This window comes from Buteo buteo, chromosome 3, assembly GCF_964188355.1.
Source record: "Buteo buteo chromosome 3, bButBut1.hap1.1, whole genome shotgun sequence".
NCBI lineage: Eukaryota > Metazoa > Chordata > Aves > Accipitriformes > Accipitridae > Buteo > Buteo buteo.
This window is the reverse complement of record NC_134173.1, coordinates 1284437-1308838: the sequence shown is the minus strand read 5'-3', so window position 1 is coordinate 1308838 and position 24402 is coordinate 1284437. Positions and strand designations below refer to the sequence as shown.

Genomic DNA, 24402 nt, shown 5'->3' with positions numbered 1-24402 from the left:
AAACAGAGGAAGTTAAATTCTTTGCCAAAGCAAACATCCGCAGACTTGTGTAGTCTACATGTTTCAATGCATGTGAAAATATTTGGTGTTGTAGAGTGACTTCCTTGAGTGGAAATAATATTGCAGCTAGTAATGAGATTTTGCAAAAGAAGGAAATCACAGCTATCTTAGTAATTTAACATCTCAAATTTGTTTATGGATAGTTTCCTGTCTGACACGTTTAACTGAACAAGTTAAAGTGTTTAAAGAAGATTAGAATGACATTAATTTTTAACTGCCCTTGACCATGGCATTTCACAGAGGGTGTGTTCAATAAAAACAGATGGAAAAATGAGCTTGCCCCTTCACCTTGCAGTGGCTTTCTTGTGTCAACTGATTTAGCTTTCTGTCGCCAATCAGCTGAGTATTCAAGGACATCCTTGGCTTTTGTCTTCCTCATTTTATGAATAAAATAGCAAGAGCATAGCAATTTCTGTAAAATTCAGTAGTGCTAAGCTTTTTGCCTGTTATTAAGACTGAGATGTTTTTGCAGTCACAGCTTGATTTTTGATAATGAATACTAAATTTCATTACAAAACCCTGTTCAATACCAGAATCATATAAGGAGAAAAAATTAATTTGAAATTAAGCAGCATAAAAGTGGGCAAAATGAGACAATTTTTGTGGCATCTGATTAAAATATTAATGGTAAGGTTATTTTCAGAAAAGCAATGCAGTTTGCACTCCAGTTATAAGCCAGACTTCCCACTTATCACAGCGCCTGAACGCTTCCAGCAGCAAAGCAGCTCGGAAGCTGAGGCCATGAGTATGGCTGGGGTGCAACCACCACGTGGGCCAAACGCAGTCCAAGGAAGCGTGGTGCAGAGCTTCAAAGTCAGGAGGAAACACCCTGATGCTGAGCTGTGTTGTGTCAGGACACAAACGTGGTTGTCCTGCTTGAAGAGTTAGTCGGTGTTACGTTGCGGACTTGAACGCATGTTGGCAGTAGCTTGGGAATCTCCAATCTAAACTTCTTCCACGTGAGTGGTGTGTCCAGTGTAACACGAGCGATTGGGTCTAGTCAGTCCAAATGTCAGTCTTGCTATCACAGCATCCTTATTTGTATGGCTTATTTAAAAATCTCCCTCTAAGTTTGTTATCATTATTAATTTTATTGTCAGGTTTGTGAGATCCAACACTGAAAAATCAAGATGTACAGAACTAAAATGACCGATCCGGAGAAATTGCTTGCTAATTTCTGAAGTGTAGTTATTTCTGTGCATTTTATCAAAATGACAAGTTTTTCAAATAATTTCCTCTTTAAAACTGTTTCCATGTGCCATGTTTTTTAGTATCTCTGTGTATGTTGTTTTTGCAATATGTTGTTGCATTGCGTGAGATCCTAGTAAGCATTTTAAATAACCCACACAAATGCATTCTGCAACATAAGGACATGGTTTTGGGAAACATCAGACTGCTGTCTTTGGATGCTGTTTGTAACGTGCTTGTGGATTAAACATTCAGTGTTTAATCAAATGAAATGGGGTACTACCCAATAAGGAAACAAGGTAGAGAAGTTCGGTGCTGAATAGGCAATTTAATACAACATAACTTACAGTGGTCAGCTTCATGAATTGCTCATACACCCAGTTTCTTTGAGAGCTCCTTGAATTTTCCTTTGTCAGTGTGTGCCAGTGAAAAGCCTAATAATGTATGACCTGTCCAGGGAATATTAGACATATGAGTAAATGTTGTTTAAGACACATTAATGTTCAGTTGGGACTTCTTGTGGTTTCTAGTGCTAGGCATGTTGAAGCATCTGTTGCCCTGTGAAAATGCAGAATCAGCTGGATAGAATAGCTTTTATATCGTCAAGTTTCGTGGACAGATTTATGTCTCCGTTCTGCAGCTGAAAGATTTATCTCTCTGATTTTCCTAGAACGGCTCCTCTTGGATCAAAATATTTTCTTCTCAACTGCTTTAAATTATGTACAAAATCAGAGCAAAATATTTTTAAAAACTTTCAAACCATAAATCTTTCTTACATACCAATCTACCACTTGTCTTTCTTACAATGCTATAAAGGATCAGTGCAGTTATGGTTATATCAGGAGTTTAAAACTGGTTAATAAAACATGTGTCTTTTCTTTTTCCTTCTAGAGCTTCTTAGAAAATGGCTCTTAATTATTTCAAGATTTCTTAAAATTCTTTGTGAAGGGAAGAGGGTTGGGATGGTCCCACACATAGTTAGGGGTGATACTGTTGTTCCGTTACAAGTTAGCTCTGAATTTTTCTGTGGTTCATATTTAAACACTCTCGTAATTTGATAGGCATTCTGACCCCACACGATATCATCACCAGCAGGTGTATCAGAATCTGGCTTGCTTAAATCAGAGTGTGTGTCTACTCAGTGTTGGATGATGGAAACCAGTTTGTAGTCAGGGCATGCCAGTGATTGAATCCATGTGTTCTTTTTCCAATCCTTTTTATTTACTTCTAAAAATCATTTCTACAAACAATCACTCACTGTTTGCCCGAACAAGACATTTTGTATACAAATTAGACAGTTGTTCTATAAAACAATGAAAGATCCTGACGTGTAATGTTGCATAAAAAGGAGAAAGAAGCAAGAGAGTATATGATCTTTCCTCACACAGTTTATATCGTATGCTATACAAATTTTATTTGTATATGCTAAACCACCATGGGACATCCCTTAAAAACAATCCTTATTCCAGACATAATCCTATTGCTGATAGAATATGTGTATCAGCTGCAGCTACAGCGTTTGAGCAGGAAGAAAATTCCTCTAAGGCCGATTTTGTTAAACTGCAAACCTGGAAAATTGTTAGGTTTTCAAGTTTCCCTTTTTCCTTTCCTATGGCAAAATGATAGCAGTGAGAGTAAAAGGAAAAATCTGTTGCCGTAAGACAAATGTTTCTTGTAATGTTTATGAAAATATTGGGAAGAGTGGTTTGGATTTTGAAACACAAGCTATGCACTTTTTTTTAACATCTCAATCACGTATTGACTAGATCCACTGAGGGGTTTTCTGTTAAGGCACAGTTAGAACTGTTTAGACCTGTCTGTCAGTTGTCCAGGCTTTCTCCAGTAAGCATAGATGCCAGCTACAACACAGATACCTGCAGTTGTTCAGGGAAAACCTGTTCCAGGTAACTCAAGAAGGTGCTGTTCGCTTTTAGTGTGCAAGTCCAAGGCAATTTTAAAGTTGTTGTTCTTCCTTACTTGTGTTCTTAGTTGTGCTTCTGAGTGGAGATCACCCAGCTTTTTTCCAAGTTCTTTCTCAGTCCTACAGAAAGTACGTGTCTCTCGTATGTCCACTCGTGTACTTTCCTCGTCTGCCCACTCGTGTACTTTCCAAGGTTGCGTTAAGCCCAGTCCCTTTTTCTCTACCACCTATGGCAAGGGTATGTGGGCTATCCTTAAGGGGACAGACTTGCGTATGTGCGGTGCTCTGAATATGTTATTGTAGAGTCTTTAATCTGTCTTTGGAGACAGTAGAGTGAGATTTCCTTCTTGGTCAAAGTAGTGATTCGGATGACTGAGATATGTAGTCCGTGTCATCGAGTGGGTTGTGAATGTTGGTAGATACTGGAGGGACAGAGGAGCACAAATTAACATAGAGTTTCTGGCTCACAGAAGGAGGCTCAGTTTCGGTAGCAGCAAACCTGCAGTAACTTTAGGCCTAGCTTGGTCTGTGAATAAAAGAAAGGTGGCATTTGCCAGATGACTTAGCAAGTACTTACACAGATAAACTTTTATGTTAGAAAGATTAATAGGAAAGGGTTGATAAATACAAAACCAGTGTCTGACCTGTAAGTAGAGGACAGGCAAGGCAAAGCAGCGGAGCTCACATTGGAAGTTTATCTGAGAACCTCCTTATCTTTGAATGCTTGATGAATTTTTGGTGGTGGTGGCTTTTGTTTCCTTGGGCCTCCATTAATATTTTTCATTAATTTGTATTCAGTGCAACCTAACCCAAAGAAAATACTGAACTCTTACGCATGAGGAAACTCAAACTCAATTTACACATCCACTCTTGCGGTATCCACAGACATTTTGCAATTAAGGTGTCTGTCAAATGCTACTGATTGAAAATTTCAAGCATTAGCCTTGTAGGATTCTTTTCCACACAATTTTGACACATAACCTCCCCATGATGTTGTTGTTAGGCTCTAAATATATTCTAAAATCTTATCTAAAGTCCTCACATTTTAATAAAGATGTTGAGCTTTCACAGACAGAAAACACATTCAGCACATTCCTCAGATATTTTGTCTGCAATATTGGAAGTATTTTTCAAAACAGCATGTGAGCTATGACATGAATTTAATGGAAAATTGTTTTTTGCATCATATGTGTTCTCATCAATACGGGAACAGAAGTGACACTATTTGTCAGGCTTATGTCCTTTTTGCCCACTTTATTGATTTCTAGCTCAGTTAATGGTATTAATTACAGTCAGGGAACACTTGTTAACATCTTTAATAATAAGGTATTCATTGTGTAACAGAAGCTGACTTAATAATTTCTTCTAGTTAGAAATGCTACATAGGTGAAGCACAAGTGCTAAGACTAGGAAGTACTCTGTTACGCTCAGAGAGGGGCTCCTGTAACAAAGTTTGGATGGGAAATTACTTCAGATAATGTTGTTAAGGCTTCATTTCTTTATAAAAGAAGCAGCCAGCCATAACAAATTATTTTCAAGTTCTATTGTTTTGGTATATACAATTGCAAGAAACAAACAGAATGTTCTTTGTGTTTTTTCCATTTATGTTTAGCCTCATAGGTTTACCGAGGTTGGTGTTTAAGAACTACTTTCAACAATTTTTATGACCTGTTCTTGAACTAGACACTTGTTATATACATTGTAGTGTGGCTGACTTTAAACAAGCTTTTCATCTTCTTTATGGTGTTTGTGAAGTATACTGCACTGAGCTGACAGTATAATAAAAGCATTTTTGGTGTGTATTTGAACACACTTACATTATTGCAGTTGTGCACTATTTTCTAGCCTTTTCTTTAGCTGTAGCAGCATGTTCATCCATACATATATCTCAGAAGATTCGAGGTTCCTCAGAAGATTCAACTAAAGAAAAATGTATAGAGCTGAAAAAGATAAGCTGGCTTCTGACAAGGATCCTTACTTCTTAGTAAAGCAGTAATGTGTCTTTGAGGAATTTGACTATACCAGACGAACATCCTTCACTCATCTGGTATTGGGGAAGGGTGATTAGTGATCTCTTGTCATTTCAAGTGCAAGCACACACTTCCTTACTTTCTGCCTTGATTCTCAAGATTTGCTAGACTTATCTTTTAAATCACGAGTCCATCCATTTTTTGTCCTCAAGTAAGGTCCTCCAGACCTTTCTGTCTGCAGAGACAGGAGTGAATGTGGAAGCTGCAAAATGCCGTTAAATATCCGCAGAAGTCGTGGCTTGTGCTTATGAAGTGTGGGGGAAGTTGAGATGCTGCCTATCTCCCAGATGATTCAAGTTCACCATAGCTACTGAATTTTGAAGACTTTGCAGTCGGATTAATCAAAGTCCCCGCTTTGATAATTTTCTCATTTTTGTAAGGTAGTATCCTGAAGAATCAAGATACAGTATTAAATGTTCACATGACTTTAGTTATTTAAAATGCAGTGCAGAAGAATGTGGGGTTTTTTCCAAGTGCCTATTTGCCAGTTGCCCCAAATAGACATGGAGAAGAATGCAGCTTTAGGTAGCTGTCCTCCATGTAATTCCTCCTCTGTAAACCAAAGCCTGATGAGCCCGTTTCACTGAACAGTTTCCCATGTTCAGCTCAATATTGAGCATTCTAATTCTAGAAGAATTGGGGAGGTGGAGGGTGTGATTCAACTTAAGTCGATGGCAGTCAGTTCCTGACCACTGGCAGGCAGTTTTTTCATCAGGAGCGGTGCCGCATCTTAATATGGAGTAACACCATAACTTTGGGCAAAAGTTTTTCAGAGGAGCTCTAAAATTTTGCTGTATCCATTCCTGAACATTTGGCCTATTGCTCTTTTCTGGGTATAAGTCTAATTTTACAAATTCCATGAAGTTTGGTGGCCAAAATTGGAGTCTGCAAAATCACTAGTTACTATTAACAGTCTCGCCCATTTACTGTGCCTAACTTTATCTAGGTTGGCCTCACTGGCTTTAGTTGTGTCCTGTATCCAGTGGACATTTAATGTAAAAATGCAGAAGTAGTCCCTGGTAGTAGGAAGTAAGACCAGGACACCTTTCTTTCCCACCCTCTGTCCCTTCCACCTTATAGAAACTGTTTGCTACAAAGCTGCAGCTCATCCTGGTTAACGTGCTCTGTGTCCAGTGCAGTTACTACCAAGTTTCTCCATGTGCAGGGTGCAGGTTCAACAAGAAGGGGTGGAGAGTGTCCAATTGTCATGTGGCACGATGGTTAAAGCATGATCCTGAAAGGTGGGAACAATGTTTGTGTTTTATAACCTAAGACCCTCCTGAGTGCTTTTGAAAAGGAAGGCTAAGCGAGGGACGCTCTATACACGTCCTGCTCTTCGTAAAATTCATTTATTCTCAGAATGTTCACTCAACGTGGGAAAGGATGCATGTAAATGGGTGCCTTTCCTCTGAACTCTTGATAATAGCTTTGAGCAGTGTGAAGCTACTCTTTGTTTATTGAAATCTCCCACAACAAATGTATTTTAATGGTTCGTTAATCCTCTGGGTTAGAGGAAAGATGATTATTATTATTATTATTGTTTAGGCCTTTGAAATATTAGAAAATCACCAGGCAGTTCTGTATATTAGATATCTTCAGCTGTGGGGAGTACCAGGACGGACAGAGCAGTGAAGTCATGCAAGTGAAGACTGGGGAATGCCAACAGCATGCCATGTGTGGGCAGCTCCCATTACCCTCTGCTTCAGCTAAACCTGGTTCTGTCTAGTGTTGTCAGTACCTTTCAAATATAAAAATCCAACAGATTTTCCTACGTGGTTTTGTTTTTAGTATTATTATTATTTTTCCGGAAAAAGGAAAGAGAGCTAAGTTCCAATAAGCTACAGAAAATATTATGCAACCCAGTGAAACCCAAGTCACTTGTAATAAAAATTTTCTTATTTTTAAAGGCAGCATAAACAGTAATGAAGTCTTGGCTTGCCAGCCAGCATGTTGCAATTATTGGAAGCCAAAGAGTTACAGATCTTCAAAAGTATGTCTGTGAAGTCCAGCAGACATAAATAGAGTACAGTATGATCTCATATCACTATGCAAGCAAACTTTCAATTCTGATTCTTCTCTCAGAAGTCCTTAAACAAGAATTTGAGAGGAAAATAAAAGAAATTAGAGAGTTTATTCCCTACACATACCAATTGGAGTATTTAACTATAATTTAAGGTCTGAAGAAACCAATAGAAAAGCAAGGTCATGTTATGGCTCAAGCTTAACAACACTTGTAATGTCATACTGTGCATTGCTGAGCGTTGGGCTCTCTGGTTCCCTTTTACCAAAAACATCAAATGTCTACCAGACCGGTATTTCCACTGTGACATTCATCTGCAGTTCTTGTCCCTTTTCTTTTCTGAGTGCAATATTACTATACCTCTTCTGATCTGTCTTGTTAATCTCCTGTTGTCACTGTAAATGCTCATTATAAATATACTGTGCTGAGATATCACATATTTTTTTGTTACTGACAATTTACGGCATTGACAAAACATCTCCTTTCCTGTGCCTATTTTTCAACTTTGCTAGATTTCACAAGGAGCATCCCTAAACGATTTACGGAAAAAGAAGAGGCGTGCCCCTCTTCCACCCACTGCATCCGCGCCGCCCACTCCTGCCATGCCAAACAGGACAGAGGAGAGGGAAGACAAGAGGAAGAGCACAATGGGTGAGAGGTGTTCTTTTCTCCTGGGTAATCCTGTGCATGTGCTTTCAGTGCTCGCTGTTTGAAGTTTCCTTAATTCTATTATGCTGTGAGTTCGGAAACTTTTGTAACATGGGGAAAAAAAATGCATTTCTCTGCAGAATGAAAGTCTGGAAATAAGTGTTTGTATATTACGTCTTTTTTTAATGGCACCATTTAGAGTACCCTAGGGTAGTAAAAGGTAGATACCACTCATCAGATGATTTGAATGTTTGGTACGCGCTGGGTACCCGAAAGCACTAGCCTTGGGCCTGTTCTGTGCCTTTAAGGTCATGGTGGTTTTGGTAGTTAATGGAAATACGGAAATAGTAAAGGGAAATGCTGGTAAGTGGAGATAGGCCAGGCAATACTGAATGCATCTGAAGCCATGGGGTCCTGCTAGAACTGAAGTGCAGTCAAGCTGGTTCAGTATCTCCTCATGTTCCTAAAGCCTGAAGACATTTTCTTTTCCAGTAGTCTTCCAACAGTTTGACATCAACTGACCATATTCAGTGAAGTTTTTCTTTTGAATTTAGTCCTTAGTTTTATTATGTATCGATCTCTGCTGAGACTTTAGCTAATTAGTAGAAGAACAGAACTGGTGCTCTCAAAGGAATGCCATACCTGGCTGGAGACAATGAAAGACCCTCCAGCCTCCAGCGACCACGCTCACTCTCGCACAGAAGGACCGAAGACTGTTCTCCCAGACCTCGGTCATTATCTGACTGCTAGCTTATTCAGATTGGCGAGAGCTTTGCCCAAGTGAGGACAAGTGTTTTAGCAAACAAAGTGATTTTATGATGGGTAAAGATATGAGATAATAACCCCACATATTGGAACTCATTTTTCAGTACATTAAGAGAATCATTCTTCAAGTGCCGTGATGCACTCAGTGCACTTCAGTTCGTGCCTTTGACCTCATGTTTCATAAAGTGCCTAAGACATACAGATATGACATCCTGTCATACATAATCACTTACATTACAAATGCCTCACAGTTTAGAAAGAAACCTCTTGGCTTTGTTCCAACATTTATTTTCAGTAAATGCTTCACATTTAATGCCTCAGCATTTATGTAGCAGCAGGAGTCCATTATCCTGTGACACGTTCGACTCCATTGACATCTCTTATTTAAACCCTCGAAGGGGAACGTTATCGCTGTGCCATGTAGCCCAGGAGTTTTCAGCAAATTGGCTTACTTTTAACCCTTGCAGATGTTACAGTCTGTCACTCCTTGTGCTTTGCCCTACTTCTGGGCACTTACTGATGACATTTGCTGCTTTAACTTTTTGTGAGTGCTCTGTTTTATTTTGTATCGCTGTTTGGAATGTTAGAGATGAAATAAAGCAGAGCAGAGGCACTTCTAGTCCGTTCAGTACTGTGTACATAAGTGCTTGCTGGCCAGACTCTGCTGATGTAGGATTCTGTAGTATCGTTTACTTTAATGGAGCCTTATTATTTTACACTGACAAAGAACTCGTCCCACAGTAGCCCTGTCTTCAGTGCTTTTCATTTTCTGATACTTTCTTGAATGAATGTGTTCATTAACAAGAAAAAAATGTTACAGCAAGGGAAGGTTGGTAAAACAGCCTCTCTTCGGGGCCCTTGCAAGAAAACTATGAGAAAGCACAGATGGCTCTGAAAGCAAGAGAGAAAAGCTGTGAAAAAAGCAAGACAGTAGTGAGGGGGAAAACGTGCTGCAAGAAATAGGCGGCCGCATGGTGGAAAAGGATTAAAGCTACGTATGTATCTCCCAAGTTAGCCACATGAATCAAAGCAAAAGATCCTGTAAAAAATGTTCTCCAACTGGCAAATTCACCTCAGTATTCAATACTGAATCACTTAGTGTGACCCTGAAGTATTGTGCCCGGTTTTCTCAAAGCAGTAAAAAAGGGCCTGCATGTTTGCCAGCATTACATTGTGTCTTGAATCTCTGGAAGCTAGTGACTCCTAAGTAAAAACTGATAATGGTTTCATCTTTTTTCCTCCCTCTCGGTGCTATTTCCCTTCTCAGCAGCACCAGAGCATGAGCCTGAGAGTATAGAAATGATCAGAATGGATCAGAGCAGAGGTCTGTCTCTGCCAGCATGCATCCGCAGCAGCAACCACAGCAGATGCTTAAGGCAGGGTGTGGGAGCAGAACGAGCAGGTAGTCATGGTTCCTCCGTGCACTTCAGCCTCTGAGGACTTTCCAGATTGCAATAGCTCTAGGTCTGTACACTACGAACTGGCAGCAGTTTTTAAACGTTGCAAATGGTTAATATAGTGCAAAGGTTCATGTATTTATTTAGTTATTGTACATAGTATTGAAATAAGCCCCCAGCCAAAGTTATGAGCATTTCCTTTGATAGCTTAGAACACTGTTTTGCAAAAAGCAACTTAATCATCTGCTTCTTCACAATGTCAAAATAATAGGAAACCTACTCAGAAAAAGAAAAGAAAAACCCGTCAAGATACCTACTTCAAAATACTGACCTGAGGCATCTTCCTCATTCTCTCTCTTATCCTAGAGGTCAACAAATTCAGGCAGTTTGGCACTTAAGAAGATACAAATAACGCACATTTTTCACATTTCCTTACGTAGCTGTTTTCAGTTTTGGGGCTTTTTTTAACTTTTTTTTTCTCCTTCCTTGTGTCTGCCAAAACTGGTGATTTTGACTGTTAGTTGTGATGCACACGTATGTGCTGGGCTCAATTCTGTTGATTTAAGAGAGACCTAGCTTTTCCTTCTCCCTTAATTATTTTGAGGTAAATAAGAGCAAAATTAGATCCAGAGAGACCTTGGATGTGGGTAAGGGAAGTCAATGTGTGTTGAAAAAATAACAATAAACCTAGAGATCGTTACCTTGCAATGAAGTAACTAGTCAATTGATCCCCCCTGTAGGTGATGGACGGCTGGTGCCACAAAAACCTCCTAGAGGCACCACTCGTGGTCCACCTCAGTTAGTGATCCCCCCACCCCCACCTTACCCTCCTCCTGACAGAGACATTGTGGATCCAACAGTCTGTTACAGAGAAGCAGACGTTACAGCACCAACAGAGCTGGTACCTAAACGTATGTTTGAAAATATGTGTATTTGCATTTCCACTCTTCTGATGGTTGCTCTCAGGGGTAGCTTTTCCAGACTTTCCTTTCTGCTCTCTAGACATGCATGTCTGTTTTTTCCCTTTTTTCCAGCCTGTTGTCTTTTAAAATGCCCAATGCAGTGTAACTAATTAATATAAAGTAAACAAAACACTTGTTTGGAGACAGTTTTGTGGATGATACCTGGCCATTGTAGGGAAGCATTTAGAAACAACCATCAAACCTTGTGACTTTGTGCAGCTGGAAGCAAAAATCTGTTGTCTTGTATTAATTCTCCATGCTTGTTTTTCTGTCTCCCCAGAGACGGGTTCCCTTGAGAGTCAATAGGTCTATCAGTCTAGGTCAAAAACTACAGGGTGTCTCCCTTAGGAAAATTAAACCATTTATAGGAGCTGTATATTGTTAAAGACCTTGCTGTCCTAATGGGTACATCTTCCGTGCCATCTCTGAGTAGTCCTTTGTGTGCTCTTCCCCTTGGGGCGCAACAGTTACCAGACAAAGAAATATGATATTTTCCACATCCTTGTGTATTTGTGAAAAGCATGTTTTCATGCTACTTCTTCATGCTTATCCATCGACTGTCTTTCAATCTTTGTATGCAGTCCAAGTCTTTGATCACGTATTATATTCTCTGTGGGCTTGCCCCGCACACCCATGTAGATCCTGTAAAGGCAGCAAAGATCTGCACGTTAAGGCATCTCACGGACACACTTCCTTTGAAGGTTAGGAGGGTGTCTCCTAACCATGGGAATGTCTCCATTAGCTGCTCATTTGACTAAAGATCTTTTTCCAGGAGATTTTCTTGACTGGAATTATTCTGCAGGTAGCAGTTAACTCTGATACATTAATGTTGTGTGTTTGGTGTTGGATACCAGCTGAATCTGAAGCATTATATTTCAAATCTGTGCTGAGGAAATGCAGATTGACAAGTTTTGTTGGGAGGGAGAGAAGGAAATTAAGGAGATCCATACTAACAGAAAACCTGAATCTTATTGAGGATTAACCCTAATTCATTTTTACCAGCATATACACAGAAATCATATCATACTTAAAATCTTCTCTTTTTTTTGCTGGATACCATCAGCTTGCCTACAATGTTTTGGGGTTTTTTCTTAAAAATCTGTTGTGGCCTTCTTTGCATTTGAGTTTCTACCACTGTTATTTTGCAATGCTTTCCTGATCTACCTTGGTGATCAAATACCCTTTAATCATTGTAGCCCTGATTTTATCAGCCTGATCATTTGCTCTTAAACAAACACAATATCCCAGTCAAAAGGCTTTGATTCACTTGTACATGGAAACATAACATGAGCTTTTATTATCCTCAGTTTACTGAGAGCAAAAGAATAGTGTGTAGTGGGTACATATTTTAGACTTAAAGCATCAGTGTTGGAGAGGGACAAGTTTAGCTTTATAATTATGCTGTGCTCTACCTAAAGATAGGTGTATAGATTTACATAAGAGAAATGTGTGTAGATATACCCATGAGAGAAAGTAGCACATATGACAGATGCTAATTGTATTGCCTAATGCTGTTCTGAAAGGCGCTTGGATACTGTAGCAATTGAGCAGTGTAAGAACAGAGTTTTGCAATGATGTTTTTTATTGCCTGAGAATGCCTTAAGCAGTGCAAATAGGACTTTGGCGGTAGATTCAAAGAAGAACAAAATTTTCACTCTTCCTAGCTCTAACCTCAGTAAATGTGTTTTTTCATAGAACAAGGTGGGAAGGAGGATGAGCTACTGATGCCAGCTAGTGATGAAAGGCGTATTTGTTCTGAAATCGCTCTCAAAACAGCTTTCTCTGATGAGGATTGTGGTCTTCCTTTGCTGAGTGGGTGACTGTCAGCAGCAGTTTGTCTTTCACAAGATGAGATTCCCATTCAGAAATTAAATTTCTGTGATCATGTGGAGTTTAAATTCTTGTTCCTTACAATCTGCCACTGTCTGTGAGGCACCGTGCCTCACCCCTCATTCCTTCTCAGCAAACACACAGTTGTCCCATTGTGCTCTGGGAAACCCGTGTAGAGGAATTTTCATTTCATAGAGGACGGCGGTAATTGCTCTTCACGGAGTTTTCCAAACTTATGTGGAGTATAAGTCATTCGTGAATAGGGCCTTCAGTAAGATACTTGGACTTTTCTGGCTCTGATGGTAAGGATCTCTTCCACAAACAAGAGTACAACCGTTCCTCACAGTTTTTGCTCTTTAATCTTTTTATTCTCATTACATGACCTTTCCTCTTAACTTTTGGTCTGGCAGACCCTTACCTGCATATTGTGTGCATGTCTAAAATGATACGTTTATGGGATCCTTTCTCCTTCCTTACCTTACTAATCAGATTGTTCGTGGGCTGTGATTCTAAGATTGACTGCGCTTTGGGAATGCAGAAATGGAGATTGTCACCTCTGTTGCATGGTCTTTGGTTATGTCACACAGCTTGTGAAGTTCCCAATAAATGAGTCAATAGTAATCTCTGTGCTACTTATCTCAGGTAAAGAATGCTCATATTGAAAGATTGCTGCACCTAGACGAGCAACTAAAACATGCTGCCTTGAATTGTTTTCACTAGCTCATTAGAGTAAATGCAATATTCCTGTGAACCTCTATGATTAGCCCTTTATTTGGCTTGTTATGAACTATCATTAAGAAATGCAGTAAGAAATTAAAAGCTGTTTGAAAAAGAATAAACAATTCACCTTCTTGTAGAATGAGATCCTGAAGTTAAATTCTTCACTGGCACTGGATAAAGTACTAGTGAACTCAGGGTTTGCACTGGGTAAGGGCTTGACAACTGATGGATTTTTAAATTTTGGAAAGTGTTCTGTCTTTAAAGAAGTGAAATCACAATTTGAAAGTGTGGTTTGTTTTTAACTATAGATCAAAATAATCAATCATCACTTAACCAGACAGTTTGGAAGGGGTGAAGGAGTGGGTGTAAGCAGTTCCCAGTTATTTTGTATAGATGGCATGTATACTACTAGTCAATGGATAATACCAGGTTAATTTTAAGGAACCAGGAGAACAGAAAGGAGCCTTGTCCCCATACCCAATTTTTAATGTTTTTCATTATATCATTGATACATTAACAGGTAATACAAGCCACTTGACAAAAGCTGTGACAGTTTCACAAGCAATTTGGTCATATTTCTTCAGTCACCATAGATAGATATCTAGTCTTTCACAGTCATTAGGGATAGTCTCTAAGGGTTGGACCTCGTTAACCTGAAGCAAAAATAGGTAGAGAAACTCACAGAGAGGAAACTACATTTTCTTACATGTGGTTCTAAATTAATTTAGAACTGCGGGCTGCTAGGCAGGGAATTTTGCTGGCCTGTCATAGTGCGCTGCCTCAGAAAGCATCTGTCAAGTGACCCAGCCTTTTCTTTCTTAGAAACAGTCTTTAAAGCAAGAAAACTTGCAAGTGTGACTTAGGAGACATATACCACCAACATTGCTTTTACTCATCCAGCCTGATCTGAGGCTAAAGAATGAAGTTGAATTTCCAATATCGTCTATCTTGTACCTTCTGGAGAATTAAAATTCAGGCCAAGTAAAGCAGAATTCATAGACATGCTGCATGTCAGTACGTGTTGTGCTGTTGGGATTGAGTTAGCTTATACATGAACCCAGGGAGTTAGTCTCAGAGCATCTGTGGGATTCTGAATTTTAATACATGTGCCCACACACCTGTACCTCCTTTGGGCATCTGATTCTTTAACGTTACTGAGCATGCTAGCCGTTCTGCTGTCTGACCTGCACAATATTTATAATTTTATCCTTTTACTCTTTTCCCCCAACAGTTTACTGTTGTGCATCATTCCCTTCATATACCAAGCGCGTCTGACAGACCTTGCCTCTTCCTATGACCTTCATACCTCTGAACCTCCTGTTGCCTCTGCTACCCTGATTCTTCTGTTGCCTTCCTTCCTCCCCTGCTGGAAAAGAACCTTTTTTTTCTGACTGAGATTTTGGCTTCCTTTCTTTTTGAACTCGCACATTCTCTTTTAATTACTATTGATTATTTTTGGCTGTGGTTCATACTCATTTGTGATATGTACGCTGCAGAACTGAATGCTGTGTTATATAAATCTGTATGTCAGCCTCAGAAAGATTATCCGTACATTTGTCTGTTCTTTTTCAAAAGATTTTCTTTTATTGTGAGCCATGGTTTAATTTGATTTGGTGTTTCAAAGAGTGTGGTTTGGGGACGGGGTGTCTTACTTTCAATACTGTCTAAAGATTTAATGAAAACTTCCTAAAAACATGTTTTGGTTTTTTTCTGTTAGCCTAGGAATAACATTTTACATTCTCTAATATGTTCTATTTTTCCTTCATTGCATATGTTTTGTTCCTTTGGAACGAAACTGGAACTGGGCATGGCCTAGTCAAGTTGAAGTGCAAGATTCTTTCTATATCTTGGCTATCAATCAAGTTGCCAAGAAAAAAAAAAGAAACAGATCTGTTGAATCTATAAGGGGCCTAAAAGGAGTACTAAGAACCAGTACCAAATGCACTGATTCATAGGCTTTACTTCTGCTTTCATCCTGATGCTTAGCAGGAGTAATTTTATCTTGATGCTGGAGACATCCTGTGGAAATCAAGGTGTGTGTTCTATTTCTGTAACAAAAGATGCAAACACTGTTTGCTCAAGATAAGTCTCATTCCGCAGGTCTCCTTTTTACAGTTGTACTAGGAATAGCCAGTGAGTTAAAAATAAATATCAGCTATAGGACTGTACTTACCAAAAACTTCTGTGTGCTGAAGAAAGTTCTTCATGTGAATGGCCCACAAGACATGTATTTTTAATCATTCTGAACTATAAACAGAGATTTTCTGGGTTGCAATGCTGCACGCACCCAGAACTATTCTGACCTCACATGTACTGTGATTTAAGACATTTATGTTACTTAAATGAGTGAGTTGCAATACATAACTCTAATTTAAATGATGAGGAATTATTGCTTTACCCTCAAGCAAATAATCATGTTCATCTTGAATCCTTTCCAGGTAGGCAAAATGGAGAATAAGAAAGCAAAGCATTCCTACAGATAACGTGAAACATGACTAAAAAGGGTTTTGACGGGTTTTAATACAAATATGACATGTAGTTAATAAGTTTTAAGTGATGCTTCGGAAAGTATACTTAATAACCTAAGGGTCTTCTAATAAAAGTGGAGTAGAATTTAACTCTCTGCACTGCCAGTACTTTGTAATAGCTTCTGAAGACAGGACAATGGTTTAATTATAAGTCTTCCCTTAAAAAAAAAAAGATAGTAGGTGTTCACAATGTGAAGATTAAGAACCTAATTTACACATTCTCATTACTCTGTTTACATCCTATTTGTAACTCCATAGAGTTACATGCCATGTGGAGTTCAGACTCGTAAAAAAATGGAATAATGAAGTGGTGAAACAAAGGGGTTTGTATTGAGTAAAATGTAGAAGTACAGTGTATTGCAAAAGCAGTTCTTCACATTGACACCAGTTTAGCTTAAAGGAGGCTCGAGTTTTCAACAAAATTACATTTTTGATGAAAAAGTTTCCTTGCTTTGAAGGAATCCAGCTATGACCCCTCTCCATGTAGCTGACAAGTTTGCTGTGAAAAGCTCTCTCTTTTCAGGTGGTCTGCTGAAACTCTCAAAAGCCCTAGGTGTGCTTAATTTACTGGGGGTTTTTATTAAAATGCAAAATTGCCTCTAAAAATATGTTTGTGGGAATCAACATTTTCTGTGAAATTCCTATTTAAAGTATTTTAATACTGGTTTAAGCTAGCTAGCTCTGCCTTTCTGAATTTAAAAAAAAATTCCTTGCTTATGCTAGCTCATATCCTTTGTTTCTTACAATTTCATAAATGCCAGGTACATATTAGTATTAAAGAGAACTTAAAAGAAGAAAAAATTACTTCATCTTTACAAGAAATCATCTTAATTATAAGAAACTATACTTATAATATTAACTTGTTTAAAACTCCCATTACTACACACAGTGTGGGAAAGAACTTTCAGTGACACTCATTAAATCCACATCTATTCAGCGGAATTGCATAGATGCTCTGTTTCACAACTGTTAATTCATTAATAGTGTGCGTGCAAGGGGGTAAAGTGTTTAAGCAAAGTGTGATCATGGGAGCGTGAACTCTCTGGAAGTTTGGTTCACGAGCACTCGCTCAGTGCCGACCTACAGTTGGGGAGGGAATCCCTGCTTGTTCCAGGCTTTGACCCAGGATTTCTGACGTTGCCTCGATTTGGCTTCTGGAAGAGAAGGAGAGTTTTTCTGTCATCTTCAATGAGAGGAAGAAATGTCAGTTTAGGTCAGTTCGATGGAGTCTTGGGTTAGCAGTGATATGAAAGGACATTGGCTTGGTTTTAGTCCTTTTATTTTAACCATGGAGACATTAGAAGTGTAATGAGAATGACATGGAGAAGTTGGTAACAAATTGACTACTATACTACAATTTTTCACAAAAACGCTCTTACCAGAGTTAGTAAGAAACACATTTAGTATTTTACAGGATTTATCTGCACTACTAAACAGCATTGCTCAAATACTGTCCTTCCTGCAAGACATCTGGGGTGAAAAACAAACAAACAAACAAAAACCAAAATTGGAAAACATATTGAGCCCTTTCAGGAGGACAAGTAAACGCATAGATATCTTGTAATACTGGAGTTTGTTTTGATTTATGACTCCAATGTCAGTGACATTCAGTGCTCTTAGGAAATAAGGACAGATGTATGATTTATGATTAAACCCGTTCTGATACCTGATGAATGTGCTCAACGCCTACGAAATCCAGTGAATTAGAAACAGGTTAAGCTTCCTGGTGCACAGATTTTACTGAAGGCCTCATAAAACTTTTTTTTATGTTGACCACCAGAGGGAGCCGAGGTCCCCACATATCTGCAGTAGGTAGCAAGTAAGAATAATGCTGAAGGTGAATTTTAAGCCAACAGGTATCGTGCTTGTACAAAGATTTTCATCTCTTTAAGAATGCCATAAAATTAAAATTAGTTTACTGAGTTGTTTTGTTCAGCAACTAAAAAAGAAAAATAAAATTTTTTTCTAGATATTTTTTTTATCAGTTTAATCACAAGTAGGAAAACGAAGATAAAATCATATTTGCCGGTGATGCCGCGGTGATGGCACCTTCCAGATGTAAGCTCAAATTTTTACTGTACGCATTCTTGGAAAGGGTGGTGGCATGTTTGGTTGACTATTATATTGCATAGATTTTGCCTGTATATTTCTGGCAGCTGTGTCCAAGGTGTGGAAATTAGTGCATGTGGCTGGTGTGCGTGATTAAGAACAAGTGCATAGGAGTAGGTCACGTTTAGTGCCGATATAGAGAGACACATTCTGCTAGAAAGGTTTATCAGCTTGAGTTTTAGCATTTTAAAAGCATGAGCAGACTGTTTTAGTATCCATCCTCTTTCACAGGCAAATGACTTCATTACCAGCAATTCAGTCATTCAGAGACTAAAATCTAGGATTCAGAGACTCTCCAAATGTCTGTAAATGTCTTTTCTACATGTAATGCTTTCTTTTTTTTTTTTTGCCTTAGGATTGAAATCTTTGAGGATTGAAATGAATGTTGTCTTTCTCACTGAGCAGCTGGATTTTTTTCTTTTCCAGTGACAAGGCTGTAGAATACTAAACTTTGAACTCATTCCATTTTTATCTTTAGAAAAGGTGCTACTGGTCCAGAACTGAAAATTATTCTGGGCAGGTAAAATATGGAGAGAATATTCTAAATATATGAATGGAAAAAGGAATTATTTCTTTTTTTGTTCATTTTTACCTGGAACTATTTAAAGCTGTCTGTGGCATCTAGATTGCTCAAATAAGTGCCAAGGGAGAGTGATTGGTAGAGAAATCATCCAGTCCAAATTGTATGATGAATTGCAGAGGCCTATGATGCATTTATTTATTAAACATATGGCCATGCAATCCATTATATGCCCATCATCTGTCCCTGTATTCTGCATTTGTAAAGTAAACTCTGTGCTCATGATTCTCATACATTCATCATTTATGTTTACAGCCACGTTAAGCCCTCTTTATTGTTCCATCCCAGTATAAAAGTGCCTCTTCATGAGAGTTGGGCTCTGTGTGCGTACATAAGACGGCAGTTCTGTCTTCCGAACTTGGCTTCCAGTCACTACCATGACTCTCAATATATATTTAGTACATGCAGTAGGCACCATTTAACTTTCCATACTAAAATACATGTTATTTTAGAAGACAAAATGTAACTTATTCCATCCCTCGAAAATTACAGCCATGTTGTTTTCTAATGTCATTGCAAAACTATGAACTCCCCCCTCAAGGTCAGTGAGACAAACTTGCTGTCCCTGTTTATGCATTTTTTATTCAGGTATCTCATGTATAGTATGCAGATAAGCTTCTGTATAGCACCTGTATGACTAGAGAAGTCCACTTAAAATTCGTAAGAAGTTGACAGAACAAAAAGTGACCTAATTAATTCTTTATTTATCCAGAAGAGCTTACACATAATAAACTCTGCTGATTTTTGCTGAGATGGAGAAGGGAGAAGGTGATCTTGTATTTTTCTATGCAAGAATCGGCTGCTTTATTCCTTGTTTATTGCATATTCTTCTGTGATGTTCTGAATTCAAGTGGAAATGGCTGTTGAAAGGATCAAGCCCAGTAGCAAGAATGAACTACTTTAGATGTTGATAACATTCCGAATAGGTATCAACTACTGAGTCCTTTATATGCCTTGAATGTTCCTTGAACATGGAAGATATTTTTTCTCCTGTTCAATTCTAATACGAAAATTGTAAATTTGAGTTGCCAGATCTGCTTCATTTTCTCATGCCTTGAGAAAGTTCTGAAGAAGGAGACTCAGTTCTGGGTAAAGGTAACACCAGTTGGAAAGGAGGTATTTTGTATTCACTTATGTGTTCGCTCTGCTGCCTGCCTGTATTGGAAATAATACCTGTGATTTTGCAGACTTTGAGCCAGAAGTGAGTCCTACTGTAAGGGAGAACAATTCCTTTGAATATAACAAAATATTTTCTGGTTACATTAAGTATGGGACTGGACTCCTGTGAGTCAAATAGTTTTTCTAGCCTCATTTCCTGATATTTAGGTTTTTAACTGGTTATTTACCTATTTCATAGAGGAATAAACCTTAGCTTCACATTTCCCATCCTGACTAAATGTAAAGACTTTTCTCTTCCAGTTCCCTTGCAGCCCAGCTCTGCAGTCCAAGTGGTCTGTGGATAAACTGTGAATGTTTATTCTAAGTGAAACCAAATTCCCTGGTTTCCTCTTCCTTAGTCAAAGTAAGAGCAGTTTAACTATGTGAGCTGTACCTTTAATAAGTGAGTGGCATCTTAACCATACTGTGTTGCGCTTGAACAGTGGAATATGAAGAAATCCTCACGCCTATACAAATAGAGACATGTTTTATCAGTAACAAGCTGGACTAAACATCGGTGTCCAGCCATATAAATGCACATGATGTGAGTGGAGTGTGTGAAAACTTTAATCCTGGGTAAGAATTTGAAGTTATGCTTGATTTACACATTATGTATGAGCCAAATCAAAACTGGAAGGTTGGTATTGGAAATGGCATTGAAATTTATAGTGCGAGATCCTACTGATTCAAATGCAGGCGATGCACAGGCAGCTACAGAAAGCAAACTGTTGAAAATTTTTTAATTCTCTGTTCTAGGTAGGTGGTAACACCCATACCAAAGTGCTTGTCCATCCTTCGAGATGCTCATACTCAGCTTTTCCTATTACCACTTCTAAGTCAGTAAACACTGACTAAAATGCCTGCCTGCTTTCCTCTAAGAAATTGAGAATTCTGGCCATGCACATTCACTTCTGGGTTTGAGGGCCTGAGGGAGCAAAAGGCTGAGAGCAGAGACAGTCTCTTTTGTCAGCTCCTTTTGTGGATTCCATAATTGGTTCCTGGCATGGATAAAAGAAGTACTTTCCAACCTACTGTACCATAAGCAAAGGTGGGGTGTAATGGAGGACAAAGACCTAAACCAAAAGACGACTGAGGAAAGAATGAGAAAGGAGGCTACGACAGACAAATTTTTTTTTTCTTTTAAGACTGTAGTGATTAAAAGGTGAAAGTAAAGTTGCTAAAATATATGGTAACCTCCCATAAACAGTGAAGGACTGGTAAAGGAGTATCTACTTGTTAGAGCAAACAAACAAAACAACTAATTTTTTCACTTCAAGCATCTAATGAAAATTATTATTGATATCTTATTTTTAAACATGTAGGTTAACATTTTTCTTCTTTTCTCTCCCATGATTTTTTCTTTCCTCAATTTTTTTACTTGACAAGAAGTTAAAAACTGAAAAGGAAAATATTTTTTCAGTTTGTAAAAACATGAAAATTAATGGAGAAATATTTTCAACATTTTTTCTTAACTAAGTGAAAACGTGCAATAGCTCTATTTATAAGGTGTGTCTATATGTGTAACAGTCAAGACTCGAATGTAAGAATTTAAGAATTCTTACATTTCTTAAATTATAAGAGTTATGGAGAATTATATAAGAATTATAAAGACTGTAAGAAAAACTAATCTACTGGCTTTAAGTTCAAGGTAAGATCTTTCTTTACTTGACTTTTACTCATAAGAGATGGAGCATTTTGGAAGCTAAACAGACTCTTACACTTGACTTGCTCTACAGAAAGCCTCACAGTGGACTGCTAAGGGCTGTAGCAGGGCCAGCCTGTATCAATTCCTGCTGCTGCTGCAAGTAGGTACTACTTCGGGGACTATTGCACAAATGCATTGGTATTTTGGTTTTATTCTGAAACCCTTTTTGGGTACTACCAGTGTCTCAGACATGTTACATTGATGCTCAGGAGTGACACGATTCTTGTTTACCAGGTAAAATTTATCCTGCTTTCTCCCCAAAAAGAGGAAAGATTTATTTTTTTTTTCACCAGAAGAAATCTTACTTCAATTAAACATAATGTATGTGAACATTTTATTGATTATTTATAACTTAAAAATATAATTTTTTTACTTTTAAAACCCTTCTCTGCTTGCTTTCAGAAAATTAGAAGAATATGCTGATTAACTGACCAGTCAGTTAAAGAAACTTAGAGGTTTAAGTGTCCAAGTTTCCCAAATGAAAACATTTGGTTTAAAAAAAAAAAAAAAAGCATGCATATACTGTAATTTGCTTGTTTGCTCCACTCCCTTGTGGACATGCCCAGCTTCCTCTGTACCTGGCAGCTTTCCTGCACTGTATTCATCAAGCTAATCAATGGGATTCAGATGTTCCTCAAATAAAATCATTTGTCTTCAGTCTGCTCTTGTGAAGGACACAAATTGTACTAAAAAGGCTTTTCTTCACTTTCAGGGTACATGCCACTGTTCTCATGATACAAGGCTTTGGCAATGTATTGATTGCATTTTTTTTACACAAAAAATCCTTACACAGAGAAACTCCTTGCGGTTTTTCCACAGAGCTAAATTAATGCCTGTGAGAAAATTAGCAGACTGAAAGCAATGGAGACAGAAGTCTTTAAACTTACATGGTGTAATGTGAAGAGTAATAAGAAACCACCAGCTTGATTCTGTGCTGGTCTGATAGGAGGCACTCTAAGGTGAGAGGAGAGTTTTATAATGCTGAAATTATGAGCAATCAGGAGAATAAAGATAATGTTTGAGCATTACTGTACAAACTGTACTATACAAAGTGGAACAGTGGCCAGTCACACCTGCTAAAAATTCCAAACACAATCCTTGTGTAGCGTTTTTAGGAAAAATAAATTAACTGGTTCTTTGGAGTTTAAAAGAAGAGGTGCCTCTTTCTACATTTGGGTTTTTTTTTTTTGTTAGGGATAAGAAGGGGAAAGAAAAAGGATAATAGAGGGATAATAATGGATAAAAAAGGGAAAAAATAGGTGGACGAGAAAATCCCAGAAGCTTCAACTTCTTGCTTTTCAAAACCAAAATGGATGCTAGGATTTGGGAATCCACCCTCCCCCCCTTTTTTTTTTTTCTTCTTTGTTTTCTTCTTCTCCTCCCCTAGACCCTATCGAGTAATTCCTTAAGCATTTCTTTTGGACTTCTGCATTAATGACTCAGTTCTCTGGTATCTAAACCCCACCACGCTCTGGGCTGAAGCTTTGCTGTTGTTCATAGCATCCTTCCCTCAGGTATCCCTGGTAGATTAAATACAGAATGAGCCTTTATGTCAGCACATATATGAAGAAAGTCTCCTTGCTCTGCCCTTCTACCTCTTTATGAAACTTTTGGAACTGAACTTCAGACTGTTATCCTTCCTGACTAATTCAGGAGAAGTTGGCAGGCAGTTTAAAAGTTACTGGAGGGTTTCATGGACAGACTTAGAAACCTACAGCAGTGTGACCTTCTCAACCTAATTTCTGTAGGAACTGAGGCTAAAAAGAAAGAAACTCAAAAGACATTTCCAAATTTCCCGTAGGAAGAATGACCTTTTATGCTGATCCTAATTAAGCCCATTAACTCAGGTGAAAAATTCCCCAAACTAGCTTGTCTGTTTTGAGGGTATGATCATAGTGAACCTTCAAATTCTAGAAATGGCCCTGCTCCAGCAAAGCACTTAAGCATGCTTAATCAGGTACCCCATTATACGGCATGCACATTATTATTGAATGAACTGTGTAAATGAAAGCCTTAAAATGCTTCACATGAATAAAAATGCAGACAAATTTTCCCTGTGGGGATTCATCCCATGCAGGAGATACCTGCAGCTTTGCATTTTAATCAGTGAGCGGTCCGATCCTGCTCCCATTGAAGTCAGTGGCAAAACCCAGCTGCTGAGGTGGAAGCAGGATCTGATACTAACAGGGCAAAATATGAAAGGGGAAAATTCATTCCAAGTCATCATTCAGATGATGACCCATTTCTTGCGTCAGGCTACTGTTCACCCTAGCACCAGAGATGACACTGCCATTAACATTTTACTATCCGCAAATCAGTACAGAGCATAACATCCAGTTACCACTCTTGCATGTTTGCATTTCTTCCTCCTGGTATTTCAAGTTAATAGAGAAGGAGAGCCCCAGGGCAAAGCACAGTTGATGAGATAATTGACTTCACAAGAGGACTATGAAAGAGCGGGCCAAATTCAGCTCTCACTTAAGTATTCCCATCTCTGCTTATGTCTGAAATAATCTGATCTAGTCCATCTGCTGTCAAAGAGGAGGAGCAGCATGGCAGCAGAGCTCCTCCATGAGCACTTTATTCTCTACCTGTCCAATATTCCCCCTCTACTAGGCTCCCAGGGAGAGCATCAGTGTGTGCTGCTGAAAATTCAGGTAACCTCATGGCTAGAGCCTGAAGTCTTCCTGATACCCTGCCTTTGGTTCTTGCCCCATGCAGGGATTTCTTGGCTACGTCTGTGTTGCTGGAAAACAAGTCTGTCTCCTGCCATCCTTCCAT

General features: G+C 38.6%; 1 protein-coding gene across 5 annotated transcripts in view; it reads left to right on the top strand.

Moving 5' to 3' along the window:
* COBL (cordon-bleu WH2 repeat protein) overlaps positions 1–24402 on the top strand; it is a 160089-nt gene that overhangs the window by 100220 nt on the left and 35467 nt on the right. For all 5 annotated transcript variants that reach the window (XM_075022695.1, XM_075022694.1, XM_075022697.1 and 2 more), the window contains 2 exons: positions 7732–7870; positions 10770–10940. In XM_075022695.1, coding sequence (XP_074878796.1) covers positions 7732–7870; positions 10770–10940 — 310 coding nt within the window. The remainder of the gene's footprint in view (positions 1–7731; positions 7871–10769; positions 10941–24402) is intronic.